The 18,209-nt window shown below is 34.6% G+C and overlaps 1 protein-coding gene across 1 annotated transcript in view; it reads right to left on the bottom strand.

Moving 5' to 3' along the window:
• Positions 1 to 12,175: 12,175 nt before the first annotated feature.
• CCDC102B (coiled-coil domain containing 102B) overlaps positions 12,176 to 18,209 on the bottom strand; it is a gene marked incomplete at its 5' end in the record, with an annotated part of 214,484 nt that continues 208,450 nt past the window's right edge. Inside the window, 1 exon segment of the mRNA XM_081252113.1 lies at positions 12,176 to 12,459. Coding sequence (XP_081108239.1) covers positions 12,352 to 12,459 — 108 coding nt within the window. The 3' untranslated portion in view covers positions 12,176 to 12,351.

The raw sequence follows: 18,209 nt of genomic DNA, 5'->3' as shown, positions 1-18,209 counted from the left end.
ACAAAAAAATCAAATCCAAAATGATGATCCAGAATAGTACTTTGACCAGTAGACAGAATAATCCCATGGGGATGAAATCAGACTATAAATATTTCATTTTGTAACTAAAAAAAGTCACATAATATTATAATTTTTAATTTAATTGATGGGACCTCTGCTTCAAAATAAGAGGTAATAGATCACCCCAGGCCAATCCTACTGCCAACAATTAAAAAGAAAATAGCCAGATTTCAAAAATCATAATTTTAAAGTCATCTGAAATGTGTAGACAACAGAACTAGATGGACTAAAAACTTCAGAGAGGCGAGAACTATTTGGATGTGAGCTGATGACCCCTGGATGTTTTTTATTATTTTATTTCCCAGGAGAGCATGCCAGTTTTGATGGCTTAGCTCAGGCAGAGAACGGCTGCTGGGGGGGCTGTGATGGGGGAGGAAACAAACAGTGCTTCTAGGGGCCACAAGGGGCTGGAATGACGAATCCAAGACTTGAAGGCCAGCTTTCTCTAGACATTTGTGAATTCTGAGGCTGTTTGGGAGGCTAACAAATTAAGCCAAAAGCTTCTGGAAAAAAGTCTCTTGCCTTCCACTAAAGAAAAGGGCCTGGAAATACAGCAAGCAGGAGATGAGAGCCTCAGAGAAAGCAGAGATTCACCCAGGGGCACCTACCAGTCCTGGGTGAAGACAGAAACTTCAGAATAGCAAAGGTTGAAACCAACAAGCAAGAAAACTGTAATTAGGAGGAAAAAAAGAAAAAGAGAATAAAATAAAAGTAAATATTTACCTATTATCTTCAGAAAGGTCCAAAAGGACAATGCATCCATAAAACAAAGATGATATTTTAAAAAAGAGAATAAGAAAAAGCTTAAATTAAAGGATTAAATATTTTACCTTGATAATGCTTTTTTTATTAAATTATGAGTAATATACTATAATAAATGTGTGATGAAGCACAAAAGATAAAGATGGGGAATTTAAGAATGTTGGGGAATGGAAATTCCAAGATGACAGAGCTGTGCTTAAATAGGAATCACTCCCTATTAGTTTATCAGATATCACTGTTCACTTGAAATTAACTTACTGAGTAATAATAAAGGTAGTCTGCAGGAAAAAAATTAAAGGTGGGTACATTGAAAATTACACAAGTAAATAAAACTAGGCAATGATTAAATATTTAAGAAAAAGGAACAGGCTCAGACAGAACACTTCATTATAGTACACCACTGGACTCTGCAGTAAACAATCTTAACATTCTCCTGAAAAATGTATCTCTATTTGATGCAAAATTTGGCATAAACTATATTGGCATGATAAGACAGGTAAAGAGTGGTTGAAGTTGTGGTGATGTAAGAGTTTAGTCTTGATCTAATAATGAATTCTCAAGAGATAATATAAAAAGAATAGTAGGAAAAACATATAATATAGATACATGAGGATAAGTAACAGGAAAAGCACCTAAGATACTTAAAAGTAGTTGGTCTGGGGAATGAGCCTTTGATTAAAATAAATTTTAAAATTTCATGAAATCAAATATGTCATAATTTATAACTTCTGAGATATGCGTTTGCTTTAAAAGGCCTTCCCCAAATGTTAACAATCTCTCATTTTCTTATAACACTTTCACCATTTACTTTTGTTCTCTCTTTAAAATCTACTTGTAAGCTTAATTTTATATGGTTTGTTATTGACGCTTTTTAAAAAAACTTTTGTCTAACTCTATCTACTTTCAGATTTATTTTTAATGTTACTAATTTAAATAAACTTAGGTAGAGGGCTAATGGACTCATTCTCTCTGTTCAAAATCATAACTCCATTATGTTGTAATGAGGAAAAAATATAAAATTTATTTTGTAATGTTTTCAACATTATTTTATATTATTTTATATTATTTATATTTTATTCAACATTATTTTATTTCCACTGTCATCCCCTAATAGAATTTAGTCAAATTAAGGCATATTACTTTTCTACTTTTTGTAGTTATTATAGACTTTGAATTTTTAAAACATAAAGGGAATTTCATACAAGAGGAATTAGTAATCCTTCGTCAGAGGCTAACTATAGTTTTCAGTGGATTACTATAAAAGTTTCTCACATTGGTCACATGTCAGTAGAATAATATAATCTTACTGAAAGCCGTGTTATTCATACTTTCCCTCTAGATCTCCTCCAGTCTCTGATATTGGGGCACTGCCAGCATTGCCAAGCTATCAGGTCACAGCCATTGATAATCTCAGCACAGGTGTACTAAGAACAATCCTATCGTTGGTGAGTCTTCGCAACAGGGAATGCAGACTGCTGTTACGAAAGCATTCATGCTTTTCAATTCTGAAATTCCTGCTGTTAAGTATTACATCACACTTATTTTACGGTTCTGATGAATTTCTGGAATGAAAAAACACCAAGTTACCTGGCAGTCGTCAACATTTGTTGACCTATTTCCCTATCTCCCAGTTCCCAAATACTTGTAGTAACTATTGCCCCTTTTGGTGGTTTTACTAAGATAAAACACCAGCTTATAATTGGAATCACTGAGTTATCAGAGCCCCAGATATTATCCTCATTCCTACTTTTGATATGGAATAAGTACAATTGATCCTTGAGCAACTCAGGTTTGAACTCTGTGGGTCCACTTGTACAAAGATATTTTTCAGTAGTAAATACTATAGAACGACAGGGTCAGTGGTTGGTTGAAGCTACTGCTGCTTCTGAACATGGATTAACCCCAGAGTTGTTCAAGGGTCAATTGTATTGGCATTCTTACATTTTCAAAAATTACCTCATTTTTTCTTACTAACATCTGTACCATGTGTAGGTTCAAAGTAGGGGGATTTTGATGTGTGAATGCCTCTGAGTATTTTGTAGCCTCCAAATAAATATTATTTTTTTCCTTTTCAAAATAATGGGTCAGATTCTGGAAAACTTAATCCTATCATACCACTGCAGGAATCTCTACTAAAATAAGTTATAAAAGTACTAAATTCTATTCAACAGTTAAACTGAAAGAGTCACTTCTTAGATGTCACATTTAATATCAGAGAATTTAGCTCCAAAATATATTTCATGCTTAGAGAAATTAAGTTAAAGATTTTGTATAAAAGCAGTATTTCCACTCAACCATAATATTCTGAGTTATTACCTAATCATTCACAGAGAATAAATAGACCTAAAAGCAAGCTAAAGAGAACTTATATAATGTGATTTTACATAACTGAATTAATCACACCTCTAAGGGTTCAGTAAAATGTTCATTTACAAAATTCTAATTTACAGATCTGACTACTATTATCTCTTTATTGTAAATTATAGCTTAATGATAAAATGTCTTTTTAAAGTTCACATTTTTCTATTTAGTCATCTCTTGCTACAGAGGATTGCCCAGCATCCTTCTCTGAAAAAAATTTAATTTGTTTGATGGTAACAGTCAAATTGGAGCAACCATTAAAAGTAACAGAAACTTAATTCCTTCTACTAGCCATTTATGGGAAATATTCTGAAACCTACTCACCCTTGCCATTCTTCCCAAGATCCTCTTATATTTATTTGTGGTGACTAGAACTGAAAAGTATGGTCAGATTTAAATATTAAAGAAAAATGTATTAAATGAATAAATTTAAAATTATTAGTGAAATCCTGGCCAATGAGAAACATTTTATTGGTGTAGTTCTCATCTTAATCTACCTTTAAGCCTCATAAAATAATCATTAAACATCTTGGCCTTCTTTGAAATGGCACAGTTAGCATACACTAAATTATGGTTGCAAACTCATAATTAAATAGGCATTGTTGGGGGTATTTTGGGGGGGGTATTTATTGCAATTTCACATGACATTTTTAATGTATTTTTTTCACAACTTTTTAAAAATTGAAGTATAACTGATTTACAATGTTTTATTAATTACTGCTATATAGCAAAGTTATTCACATATTTTTTTAACATATTATTTTCCATTATGGTTTATTATAGGATACTGAATATAGTTGCCTGTGCTATACAGTAGGACCTTGTTTATCCAATCTACATATAAAAGCTTACATCTGCTAATCCCAATCTCCTACTCCATCCCTCTCCCAACCCCCTCCCCCTTGGCAACCACCAGTCTGTTCTCTATGTCCATGATTCTGTTTCTGTTTCATAGGTAGGTTCATTTGTGTCATATTTTAGAGTCCACATATAAGTGATACCATATGGTATTTGCCTTTCTTTTTCTGACTTACTTCACTTAGTATGATAATCTCCAGTTGCATCCATGTTGCTGCAAATGGCATTATTTCATTCTTTTTTATAGCTGAGTAGTATTTCATTGTATATATGTACCACATCTTTATCCATTCATCTGTCGATAGACATTCAGGTTGCTTCCATGTCTTGGCTATTGTGAATAGTGTTGCTATGAACATAGGGGGTGCATGTATCTTTTTGGATTAGACTTTTGTCTAGATATATGCCCAGGAATGGGATTGCTGGATCATACGGTAATTCTATTTTTAGTTTTCTGAAGAACCTCCATACTGTTTTTCCACAATGGATGCACCAACTTACATTCCCACCAACAGTGTAGCAGGGTTCCCTTTTCTCCACACCCTCTCCAGCATTTATTATTTGTAGACTTTTTGATGATAGCCATTCTGACTGGTGTGAGATGATGCCTCATTGTCATTTTGATTTTCATTTCTCTAATAATTAGCAATGTTGAGCATCTTTTCATGTGCCTATTGACCATCTGTATGTCTTCTTTGGAGAAATGTCTACTTAGGTCTTCTGCTCATTTTTGGATAGGGTTTTTTTGTTGTTGCTGAGTTGTATGAGCTGTTTTTATATTTTGGAAATTAAGCCTCTGTTGGTCGCATCATTTGAAAATATCTTCTCCCATTCTGTGGGTTGTATTTTCATTTTGTTTATGGTTTCCTTTGTTGTGCAAAAGCTTGTAAGTTTGATTAGGTCCCATTTGTTCATTTTTGTTTTTATTGCTATGGCCTTGGGACACTGTTCGAAGAAAACACTGGTATGATTTATGTCAGAGAATATTTTGCCTATGTTCTCTTCTAGGAGTTTTATGGTGTCATGTCTTATGTTTAAGTCTTTAAGCCATTTTGAGTTTATTTTTGCATATGGTGAGAGGGTGTGTTCCAACTTTATTGATTTACATGTGGCTGTCCAACTTTCCCAGCATCACTTGCTGAAGGGACTTTTTCCCATTGTATATTCTTGCCTCCTTTGTTGAAGATTAATTGACCATATGTGTGTGGGTTTATTTCTGTGCTCTGTATTCTGTTCCATTGATCCATATGTCTTTTTGTTCCAATACCATGCTGTTTTGATTAATTTAGCTTTGTAATATTATTTGAAGTCTGGGAGGGTTATGCCTCCTGCTTTGTTCTTTTTCTTCAGGATTTCTTTGGCAATTGAGTTTTCTATGGTTCCACATGAATTTTAGGATTATTTGTTCTGTTCTGTGAAAAATGTCAGGGGTAATTTGATAGGGATCACATTAAATCCATAGATTGCTTTGGGTAGTGTGGCCATTTTAACTATTAATTCTTCCAATCCAAGAGCATGGAATATCTTTCCAATTCTTTGAATCATTTTTAATTTCCTTTATTAATGTTTTGCAGTTCTCAGTATGTAAGTCTTTTATCTCCTTGGTCAGGTTTACTCTTAAGTATTTTATTTTTGGGGATGTGATTTTAAAAGGATTTTTTTTTTTACATTTCCTTTCTGATATTTCATTGTTGGTATAAAGAAATGCAACTGATTTCTGTATGTTAATCTTGTATCCAGCTACCTTGCTGAATTCATTTATCAGTTCTAGTAGATTCTGTGTGGAGTCTTTAGGGTTTTCTATATATAGTATCATATCATCTGTATATAATGACAATTTTACCTCTTCCCTTCCAATTTGGATACCTTTTATTTATTTATTTTTGTTGGATTGCTGTGACTAGGATCTCCAATACTGTATGGGATAGAAGAGGTGAGAGGGGCATCCTTGTCTTGTTACAGATTTTAGTGGGAAGGCTTTCAGCTTGTCACCATTGAGTATTATATTGGCTGTGGGTTTGTTGTAGATAGCTTTTATTATCTTGAGATACCCTCCCTCTACCCACTTTGGTAAGGGTTTTTATCAAGAATGGATGTTGAATTTTGTCAAATGCTTTTTCTGCCTCTATTGATGATATGTGGTTTTTGTCTTGTCTTTTGTTTATGTGGTGTATCATATTGATTAATTTGCCTATGTTGAACCATCCTTGTGAACTTGAGATGAATCCCACTTGGTCATGGTGTATGATCTTTTTTATGTGTTGTTGATTCAGTTTGCTAATATTTTGTTGAGAATTTTTGCATCTATATTCATCAAAGATATTGCCCTGCAATTTTCTTTTTTGGTGATGTCTTTGGTTTTGGTATCAGGGTGATGATGGCTTCATAGAATGTCTTTGGGAATGTTCCTTCCTGTTCAGTGTTTTGGAAGAGTTTGAGAAGGATTGGTATAAGTTCTCTGTATGTCTGGTAGAATTCACCTGTGAATTCACCTGTGAAGTCTGGTCCTGGACTTTTGTTTGTAGGGAGTTTTTAAATTACAGACTATCTTTTACTTTTAGTGACTGGTCTATTCAAATTACCTATTTCTTCTTGATTCAGTTTTGGTGCGCTGTATGTTTCTAGAAACTTGTCCATTTCTTCTAGGTTATTGAATTTTGTTCATAGTATTCCCTTATGTTTTTTTGTATTTCTGCAGTATCAACTGTTATGTCTCCTTTTTTATTTCTTATTCTGTTTATTTGGGTCCTCTCTCTCTTTTCTCCTTGGTGAGTCTGGCCAGAGGTTTTTCAATCTTGTTTCTCCTTTCAAAGAAACAGCCCTTGGTTTTATTATTTTTTTTCTATTTTTAAATCTCTATTTCCTCTCTGATCTTTATTATTTCCTTCATTCTGCTGACTTTAGGTTTTGCTTGTTCTTTTTCTAATTCTTTTAAGTGGTAGGTTAGGTTAAACAGGCATTGTTAACTCCACTTTACAGATGAGAAAACAGACACGTCAAAGGATCAAATGAATTGCTTAAATGTCTTATGCATGTCTGAGAGTTTCCAACCCTCTCCTCTGTAATTCTGGAAGGTCTAAAGTGAGAGGTCTTTTCCAATCCACAGACTTGCATATGACACTTAAGTAAGTCATGTATTCATTGAAGTCACTGTTTCTCACCTGCGAAGTGAAGATTCTAATTTCTATCTCATAAAGCAGGTAAGATAGTGCCTATAGGCCAAAAAAATGAAATCCAATGTTAATATTATATTTGTGTTCCAGCAGCTCTTTTTTTCTTTGAAATTTTTACTTTTATTACTGATGTTTTTTTTAAACATCTTTATTGGAGTATAATTGCTTTACAGTGTTGTGTTAGTTTCTGCTGTATAACAAAGTGAATCAGCTATTCATATCTCCATATCCCCTCCCTCTTGCATCTCCCTCCCACACTCCTTATCCCACCCCTCTAGGTGGTCACAAAGCACCTAGCTGATCTCCCTATGCCATGCAGCTGCTTCCCACTATCTATCTATTTGGTAGTGTATATAAGTCAATGCTACTCTCTCACTTCGTCCCAGCTTACCTTTCTCCCTCCCCGTGTCCTCAAGTCCATTCTCTGAGTCTGTATCTTTGTTCCTGTCCTGCCCTAGGTTCTTCAGGACCTTTTCTTTTTAGATTGCATATGTACCTGTTAGCATACGGTATTTGTTTTTCTGACTTACTTCATTCTGTATGACAGACTCTAGGTCCATCCACCTCAATACAAATAGCTCAATTTCGTTTCTTTTTATGGCTGAGTAATATTCCATTGTATATATGTGCCACATCTTCTTTATCCATTCATTTGTCGATGGACACTTAGGTTGCTTCCATGTCCTGGCTATTGTAAACAGTACTGCAATGAACATTGAGGTACATGACTCTTTTTGAATTATAATTTTCTCTGGGTATATGCCCAGTAGTGGGATTGCTGGGTCATAGAGTAGTTCTATTTTTAGTTGTTTAAGGAACCTCCATACTCTTCTCCATAGTGGCTGTATCAATTTCCATTTCACCAAGAGGGAATGCAAGAGGGTTCCCTTTTCTCCACACCCTCTCCAGCATTTATTGTTTGTAGATTTTTTGATGATGGTCATTCCCAGCAGCCCTTTCTTATATCACTGTGTTTTATTATGTGACTTATTCTTTAAATTTTTTCCTGATTACATTCTCTTTAGAACAAGTGTTTATTTCTACTTCTAACAGAAAATAATGTAGAATTTCATATTTGCTCTTTCTCTGTTTCTTTATCTGAGGCATCAATGTGGCTACTGAATAGGACAAATCTCTTTCACATTACTTGTTGACAAAGATTGATACCTCACTCTAATAATTATGGTTGAAGATGGACTCAGGAGTGTTTTTTCCCAATAGAATACATTCAAAGATAAGAAATGTTCAAATAAGAACAATATTACATTCAGTATACAAACTGTCTTCCTAGTTAAACTTGCCAAAACTGTTATTGCAGAAAAAATTATATTGGTCTGTTAGTTTGCTTTTGAATAAGTCTTTGTAGTGTTTTAGTTTCTTTGAGGATGATTCTGCTGGCTAGAAAAGAGTAATTTTTAGAGATGTGTTCATACATCTATATGCATTGTATCCACCAATGAGTAGAAATTTTCAAATATTCCTTCATTAGTTATGTTCCCAGATGAATAGAAATTTTAACCTTCATCTGAAGGTACAGAAACCAGATACTTGGAGGTGATTTCAGAAAATATTACTGTCTTCACAACAATATATAAAAGGGAGAAAAATATTATGTGTACTTTTTTAGAAATGGATCATGCCAACAAGATGAAAATATATTAAGATTAAAGATAACCATTCTCATGCTTTCCACTGCATTGGGTATGATGTACCCGAAGTTCAGCCACAGTGAACACAGCAGTATGCCTACCAAGGTGAGAATGCTTTGGAGGTCATTTAATTCCCCACACCAATCACAGACTACAGTTTTATTCATAGGAGTAAGTGAGGGCCACGGGGCACACAGAAGGTCTTTGCATTTTGGAGGGAAACATGCACAATGTATATGTTAGGTTGACACTAATCTTTAAAGTCTGTGTAACAGCTCCTCTTGGGATATGTAGACAATACCATATCTTCATTAGTTTGATTTAAAATCAGCTAACAGCTCATTTCTTCCATACATTTTTTATAAACCTCTGTAAGAGCAGTGTCATAAGATAGGAATTATATTTTCTGTATATATCATTTCATATTTGGCATAAATAGGTGGCACTTTGCAGTATAATACTAAACATTCCACCTTGTGATATCATTTCTTTAGGGTGTTCAATATAAACTATGCTTAATTTACTATAGTTCTATTTTTAAATGTTTATATTTGAAACTGGTTGATATTACAGTTAGTGCAAAGGGGTATTTTTAAAACAACATTGGGGTTTCTTCATTAATGTGGTTATGAGTATTCTAATTTATGAAAATATTTAGATTTCAATTTTTTTATTAGAGTTTTCTAATATTTACAATATTTTCCTTAAAATGACAGATAACAATGTTTAAAGAGAAAAATTTCTGATGTTTATTTTACTGGTTAGTACCTATCTTTTTATATCACAATATTGTGTTCCTGACATTTTTTAGTCTAACATACAGGAGTTTAAGGTGTGTAATTTATTATTATAAAATGCTGTTTAGTAAAAATGTGAATAATCTTACAAAGAGATTTCAAAGCAGGTAAGAAAACACACCCAATAGGAGGTTGTAGGTTTATATAGTTGAAGTCAAGGGCAAGTAGTATTACTTTTTAAAATTTTTCTGGGAGGCATTTCCAAGATTTCTTTAAAATATATTTTCTTTTTTGCACAAAAATTTTCTTTCTATTTTCTCTGAAGGAAACTGCCTCTTAAAAAGTAGAGTGAGATGAATAAACTAATATTTGTTGCATATTTATTAATGTATAAGAAACATATGACACAGCACATGACATTATTTTATTCAGTCTTTAAGGGGGTGTTATATAGTTCTATAAGTAACATGCTCAAGGTCACAGAAATAATAAATAGCAAAGCTTATCTTCTGATTTAGCCTGAGGAATATAGGTAGGAGTGAAGTCTAATCAAAAGTTGCTGCATTCGTGGTATCTGCCTTGTCTGCAAAGATGATGGCAACGATGTCTAGGATGTCCCTATGTGCACATATGGTTCTTTCCATAAAGCCATGGGGTCAATTTCCTCAACTCTTGAAACTTGGATGGCCTAGTGACCTGCCGTAGACTCTGACTAATAGAATCTGAAGGAAGGGGCGCTGTGTGACTCCCCAGGGTGATTCCTCAGAGCAAGGGAGAAGCCCAACAAGCAACAGCCATTTCTCACTCCAGCTGAAGTATCAGATATAGGAGTGAGGTCATTTTGGACATTCTAGTCCCAGAGAGCTCTCTGTGGAACGCAGATGCAAGAGTTAACCCTGCCACCTCTATGTGAAGGAGAAGAACCACCCAACTGAACCCAGAAAACCCACAGAACTGTGATAAACGTTTTAGGCAATTAAGTATTTGGGTAATTCATTTTGCAGCAGTAGAGACCTCAGACACTGGTATCTGGAAGTGAGGGGCTGCCATAACAAAATAGGTGGCATTGGTTTAGGGACATCAACAAGTAGAGAATGGAAAGATGGTGAGGAAGCTGTTAGGGCTGGTGTAAAAGCAGTGAAGCGATGGTCACTGGAGGCTGGAGAAAGGGAGACATTTATGCATTGGTGCAACAATTAGCATTAGTGTCACCTGTGAGAACATGGAACCTATAACAAGCATGTAATAAACCTGTGGGTCAAACAAACAAGATTCCCAGGCAGAATGTGAAAGTGAGAAATGTCTTCTTTTAAGTGGTCTTAAGAGAAAAATAAGTGAAAGAAATTAATTATTCATTTTTCAAGCAGATTTTAGAGGAAATAGAGAAGGCAGTCTCAAAGTAAGAAACTGTCTCCAGGTAAAGATAACAAAAAGTATTATGGCCAATTTGCTTTTAAGAACTAAGTAAGACTTAAGACAGGGCTTAATAGAAGTTTGAAGGGTGTGGCTGAGATGAAAGCCCATCCTGGGGCCCACACCCTTCACCAGTGCATATGCAATGGTCAGTGGAAGGCCACTGGTGGGCCTCTTTGTCCCCAGGCCTTAGAGCTCCCACCAGTCCGACCTTCCCCCATGTTAGAGAAAGACACAGGCACAGAAGGGAAGGCTGGGTGAATGATGAAGCCTTTTTCAAAGAGATAAGCTGGATGATCAGATGAGAGGAAGCTTTACTTACAAATCAATTAGTAAATTTTCATTTGCACTAATGGGAAAGAAGGAAGACCAGGTATATTATTGACTGAGTTAAATTTTACAAGTAGGATTATATAGGGTCTCTTCTTAAGGTAAATTTCCTTAAAGGTAAATATGAAGCAGTAAACTATACTATATAAAAAGGTCTCAAATATTCCTCTATGTACAATTTTATACTTTGCTTTTGTTTCATCCAGCTGAAAGGAAATCATAGCTTCATTTCCACCTGATTTATATCTAGATACTACTGTACTTGCCAGTGCTGGAGGGCTTTTCTATGACGTTACTGCAAAATGTCTACCCAGATAAAAGTCAGAAGCCCTTAGTTTCTGAGGTGATTGTTGCTTTTCCTTAACTTCAGTCACAGGTGATCTATTACTTTGAGAGTATTCATATCAATTGGAGTGCAAATCTTAGCTTGCTCCTTCAGTCTCTTTATAATGCAAATCAGTGTTTGACACCTCTGTCCACTTTTGCCTTGTATGAAGAATTATACCAAATTTATTGTTACCTCTCTGGGGTGAAAACATTTTTCACACAACATGCCACCCTTACCACATAGATGGTGAATATGTGTTTAATGTCTATCAATTACTTAACCATTACTTTTTCTTAAGTACAGTGATTCTCTTATCAACTACCCAGCAAATTGTATGGTTTACAACTTCTATTTTCTTGCAGGTATTATAACTCTTTCAGTTTGTGAAAAGAATTCTGAACGCTCTTTTGCCTTTCAGAAATTTTACACCTTTAGAACTAGAGTTGGTTTCAAATGATATTTAAATTGTCTTTATCATAACATGTAACATTTATTGGGGGAAAAAACAATAAGAGCCAGAAGCCCATAAATTTAAGTACTGAGTACCTGCAAGTTCCTTTTAATATTCCTAGTTAAATATCTATAACATTATTTTTGTTAAGAAAATATGAGGAAAAAAGGACATCAAGATTTCCCTATCTAAGATCTCGATCTTGAATTTGACATATTTTGTGAAATAATTACCAGTTTTGTAAGTGCCTGAGTTTAAGTTCCAAGTTTTCATTTGTTTCTTTCTGTTCATCCAAAGATCTCTGGAGCTTATGGATCTGATTCAGGAAATCATCAAGCTGAAAGCAAAATAGAAAATGCCTCAGGTAAGATGACTGAAATAAGAAAATCCTTTTAAAAGCAAGTTTTTTGCATGACACATTCTTTTTTGTACATATACATGAATGTGTAGGAATACTTATTTTTAATTATAGAATTAGTTCATATAGTCAATAATAAAATAAACATCTACATGGAGTCTAGAATTTGACAAAATCTTTTCTATCTAGGCACTCCTCCCCCGTTTCTAACCTGGGCTCCCCTACCTTATTATTCTCAAGATTTTGAAAATAGTTTTATGTATTTGCATGTGCGTATTTAAGTATAGCCTATATGTGTGCATATATATATGCTAAGTGTATATAGGTACACTTATATAGACACACACATAATGGTACAAATAGAAATATTCTGTAAAATGTATTCTTTTAGTTGTTTTTAACTTAAACATAAAAAAATGGGTATTATGCTCTATGTAATCTTCTAATACTTTCTTAATTCAACTGCTAAGACTCATCCGTATTAGTGACTCACTGTAGCCTCTTTGTTCTGGTTTACCAGATTGTACTGCATGATGGTGCCATGACAGTACACCACACTCCTGTCCATAACTATTAGACTGTTTGCAGGCTTGAGTTGCTCTGAACACTCTTGTATAGATCTCCTGATGCATTTGTGCAAAGTAGTCTCTGGAGACATACGTAGGAGGAGAATTGCTAAGTTACATTTTTTAATTTTTCAAGATAATGCTAAAATGTCTCCCAAAAATGTCTCCCAAAGGCAGTTAGATGGGATCCTATTTGAGCATATCTTCGCCAACACTTGGTGGTGTGAGATATTAAAACTTTTGCCAATCCCTTATCAATAAATAATGGTTCATACCTCTTTATATTTTTATTGGCTCAGTGATTTTCTTTTGTTCCTATTCAGGTCTTCTGCTCATTACTCTATTTGGAGCTCTTTCTTTTCTTTTTTATCTGTACATGTTTATGTTATAATCTCAATACTAACCCTTTGTCAGTTATAAGTGTTCCAAGTATCTTCACCAAGTGTTATCAAGTTTATAACTTATTTTTTTTCCATTTTAAGAGCTCTTTGGATGAATAAGTCATTTTATTAAGCAAAATTTATCAATTTTTTTTACAGTTAGGATGTATTTAATAATGCTAAAAAGTACTTCCCTATGCCAAGCTTAGAGAAGTATTAATCTGTATTTTCAACTAAAATTTGTTAAAGTTTTGTATTTGTCATTTAAGTCCTAGATCAAGATGGAGTTAATTTTTGTACATGATGTGAGTTAGATCTCCAATTTTATTTTTTCTATATATAAACACATTTCAATAGGTGTTTAATTAAGTTGCCAAGTTGTTTAGCCTGAGTGGAGGTTCCATGGGGTAGGTTTAGATAGTTTTAGTGTTTTCTCTTCCTCACAACAATATCTAGCAACCATATTCCTCCAATTGAATATTTCAAAATCTTGTGGAAATTACCATGCATATGCAGCTTCAAGACAAAAATCTTGCCTCTCCAAGCAGACTGCTGAGCTATGGCACTATAGTAAAATAAGGTTAATAATTTCCATATTTAATAAAACTGTAAGGATAATCAAATCTTCCTCACCTTGTGCAAAGTCCAATTACTGCTAAATATGAAAACGAATCCCAATTCTCTGATCTCTTGGTCAGTGTTTTTCAAGTTAAATCATTTTAAACATTAGAAAGAATTATATACAGTTGAGTTGGCATTATTATTTTCCAGGAGAAAAGCTATTTCTCTTCATACCCTCACCATTCTATAAACCCTTATCAATTATTTGTGCCCATGAAGTAAACATTGTTAAGGTGTATCAAAATTAACTCTCAAATATTATTTTTATTTCTAGATGTCAAACATTCAGATATTTTTAGTAATACACACTTTTTTTGACATCCACAATTCTTAAGTTTATATATACACCTAACAGAATTACTTTTATATACATAATCCAAGTTTACTTTCTCAGCTTCGAAGTTCTCCCTATCTAACCTGTGCAGGATTTTGTGGACCTCACTTTTCCTAGTTTCTTCTTTATATAGATAAATGTTGAACCAGAAATTTTTTTACAGATATTCTACATGTCTCTAGTTCTAATTTTTCTGCAGTTAATGTAACATGTATTTGTTAATATATTAGGCTTACGTTGGATTTAATCATTATATTTTACATCAAGTTATTCAAATCAAGTGTTGTCTATTTTGCTAGATAAATGTTACAAAAATATTTATTAAAGTACAAACATGTCTGTATATATATTACTTAAAAGTTCTTATAAAATTCTACTAGGCCAGGTATCCAGACTAATTTTGCTTCTTCAGATACAGTCTTGCATCCAATTTCATTATTTGGGGAGGAATCAGGGTGCTCAACATTCATGCCTCATTAAAGATTAATTTTCTATCAGGATAAAATTAAAAGAATGAGGTAATAGGCTAATAATGATTGACTAATTATTCTGGAATGTCAGATTATTTCACATTTTTATTTTCTTTCAAATAACTACTTGGAAAAACCCCACCTATTTGGTATTACCAAGGGCAGTTCCCAAATCATTTATTTTATGAATGAGAAATGTTATCTTTTTGTACTTTTTCTTTAATTTATAAATTTTCAGCTTTTCTATCACTTGGGATTTTAATATAGGAATACCAATATGGGATATATGGTAACTACTTGGAAAGCTTAATTACAGACAGGTATTATTAGATATTTAAGGAATATTTTGGTACAACTATAAGAACAGCAGAGTTTAAGTAGAATATGATACATAAGTTATTATATTTGAAATTGGAATAACTGGAGTAAATAAATTTTGTAATGCATTTTGGAAATGTATACCAAAAGTTTTAACATTCATATTTTTAAAAATTCATGTATTGAAATGTCTGAAAAATATCAGACACATAAAAACTCTTTTGCACAAATATTTTTCATTATGTTCATGAAAAAGTCAAACTGACCTGAATGATTACTGAAGGTTTTATGTTTAATTGTAATCCATCACTCTGACAGAACATTCTGCAGACATTAAAATGTTTAATTAGAATTCATAAAGCTATTTTATGATATTTAACTTTGGAAAAAAGGCTTACAATATTGTGAGTAATGCATGACATTTCTTATGTAAAATAAAAGAAAAAACCAAAATGATGCAAAATACTGGTGGAAGTGTTATATTTTCTAAATTTGTGTTAAGGATGTTGAAAATGCAATGGAAAATGCTCAAGGTATAATTCAGACCTCACCTTGGAGATTTGGCTAACATCCAATTCTGATCTTATCTCGCCACTTGACAAACCCCTCAAGAGCTCCCGGTGCCCAGATGAGCACATAAACCCGCCTCTCATTTTCTCTCTCATATTACCTACCAGGGTAATCCCAGGTTTTATTTTGTTCTCCAGCAGCCCTGAACTTTTTGTATTTTTTAGCCCACAACAGGGTGGGTTTGGTGGCAGTCATGGTGCTCATTTTCTTTCTTTCCCCATGCCTTTGCTCACATTCTCTCTTCTCTATGGAATGGACCACGACTCTACTCCTAAAATCCTTTAAAACAGGCTTCTTAAACTTTTTCTATGAATCACCTTAGGATCTTGTTAAAATGCCAATAATGATTCAGTGGGTGTCAAGCAGGGTTCATGATTTTTCCATTTCTCAAGTTGCCAGGTGATACTGATGCTGCTGGCCCTTGGAACACACTGAGTAGAGGTCAGTACAATTACCCTGGCCCGAATGATGTAGCTTTTCTTAAATTCTCTGCTATCGAGTTTAGGCCGGGCTGCAGTGGATGCAGCCACAGAGTCATGGGGTCAGAAAGTCCTGGCACGTGGAGGGAAAGATAGAACAGATTCTGAGGAGGCGAATCTTCAGGCCCTAACTGCAGCAAAGCCTGTGGAGAAGAAGGGCATAGGGAGAGTGACCCTTTACCACTGGTGGGAAGACACTCCACCAGCTCTAACATTAATTTGGACAAATAGGAAAGGGACCAAGAGAATCTGGATCCTCTCTTAGAGGTCTGTGCTGTTTGGACTGGTGTTGATCCAGTGCCTACAAAAGTGCCTCTCTTTCCTTACAACCTTTAAGAACAAATAGGACTGGAGTAAAGGCAAAGGTCCATCCTTCCCTAAGAGGAGGGCCACATGCACTTGTCAAGGTTGATCTGGAACAAAGTAAGTTTTTATTTTCCAATCCCCAGACAAAATGGTGGAGTAGAAGGACCTGAGCTCACCTCCTCTCACAAAAACACCAAAATCACAACTAACTGCTGAATAACCATTGACAACAAAGGACTGGAACCTGCCAGAAAAGATACTCTATTTCTAAAGTCAGAGAAGAAGCCACAATGAGATGGCAGGAGGCATGCATTCATGATACAAACAAATCCAATACCCGCCGGGTGGGTGACCCACAAACTGGAAAATAATTATATCACACAGATTCTCCCACAGGAGTGAGTTCTGAGCCCCATGTCAGGCTCCCTAGTCTGGGGGTGTAATATCAGAAGGAGGGATAAATTAGGAGGTTGGGATTAACATATGCACACTATTATATATAAAATAATCAACAAGGACCTACTGTATAGCACAAGGAACTCTACTCAGTATTCTGTAATAACCTATATGGGAAAAGAATCTGAAAAAGAATAGATATATGTATAACTGAATCACTTTGTTGTACACCAGAAACAAAACATTTAAGTCAAATATACTCCAATATAATTTTTTTAAAAAGCAAAAAAATATTTTTTTAATTTAAGAAACCAAAATCTTTACCAAATAAACTTTTCTTCACTTTTTTTTAATTTTCCTCATTCACAGTTATATATTCTGATATTAAGTAAGGAATGAACTGTTGATGAAGGTCTTGTGACATTTAGTGTATTCTTAGGCATTTAGGTTGTGAAAAGCAAATAAAAGCCTCTTCACATTAAAAACAAATACTCTGCTATCTCTGTTGTTTACCTTTACCCTTGATCTTAAACTTATCCAAACTAAATTATAATAGTCATCGTCTTTCTCTCTCTCACAGGCTGTGAGGTTCTTGAAAGTGCTGCAGATACAGATACACACACACACACACACACACTCTTTAACTTTCCCTGTTCCCACTTGTGCACCAGATCCCATGCTAGTTCACCTACTCAAGGACACACACAGTTTCATCAACACACGGTGCTGGGACTTCCCTGGCGGTGCAGTGGTTAGAATCCACGTGCCAATGCATAGGACTCGGGTTCGAGCCGTGGTCCAGGAAGATCCCACATGCCATGGAGCAACTAAGCCCGTGCGCCACAACTACTGAGCCTGCACTCTAGAGCCTGCGAGCCACAACTCCTGAAGTCTGCATGCCTAGAGCACATGCTCCGCAACAAGAGAAGCCACCTCAATGAGAAGCCCACGCACCACAACGAAGAGTAGCCCCCGCTCACTGCAATTAGAGAAAAGCCCACGCGCAGCAACAAAGACCCAACACAGCCAAAAATAAATAAATTAAAAAAAAAAACACGGTGCTCTCATATCTTCCTGTTTCTTTCTCTTCTTGATCCTTCCCATCAGGGGCATTGTACTGACTGTTCCTTCTGCCTGGAACCTTCTTTCAACAGTTATCTGAATGGTTAACTTTCATTAACATTTTCCATGTATTTATTCAAATCTGAGGCCAGACACCATATTTAACATTGCAACCTGCACCCAAAGCAAGAACACCAGTTTTTTTTTTTCCAGCAGTCATATGATTT

The sequence above is a fragment of the Mesoplodon bidens genome (genome assembly GCF_964165515.1).
Source record: "Mesoplodon bidens genome assembly, chromosome: 13".
Classification (NCBI taxonomy): domain Eukaryota; kingdom Metazoa; phylum Chordata; class Mammalia; order Artiodactyla; family Ziphiidae; genus Mesoplodon; species Mesoplodon bidens.
This window is presented reverse-complemented; position numbering and strand designations above follow the sequence as displayed.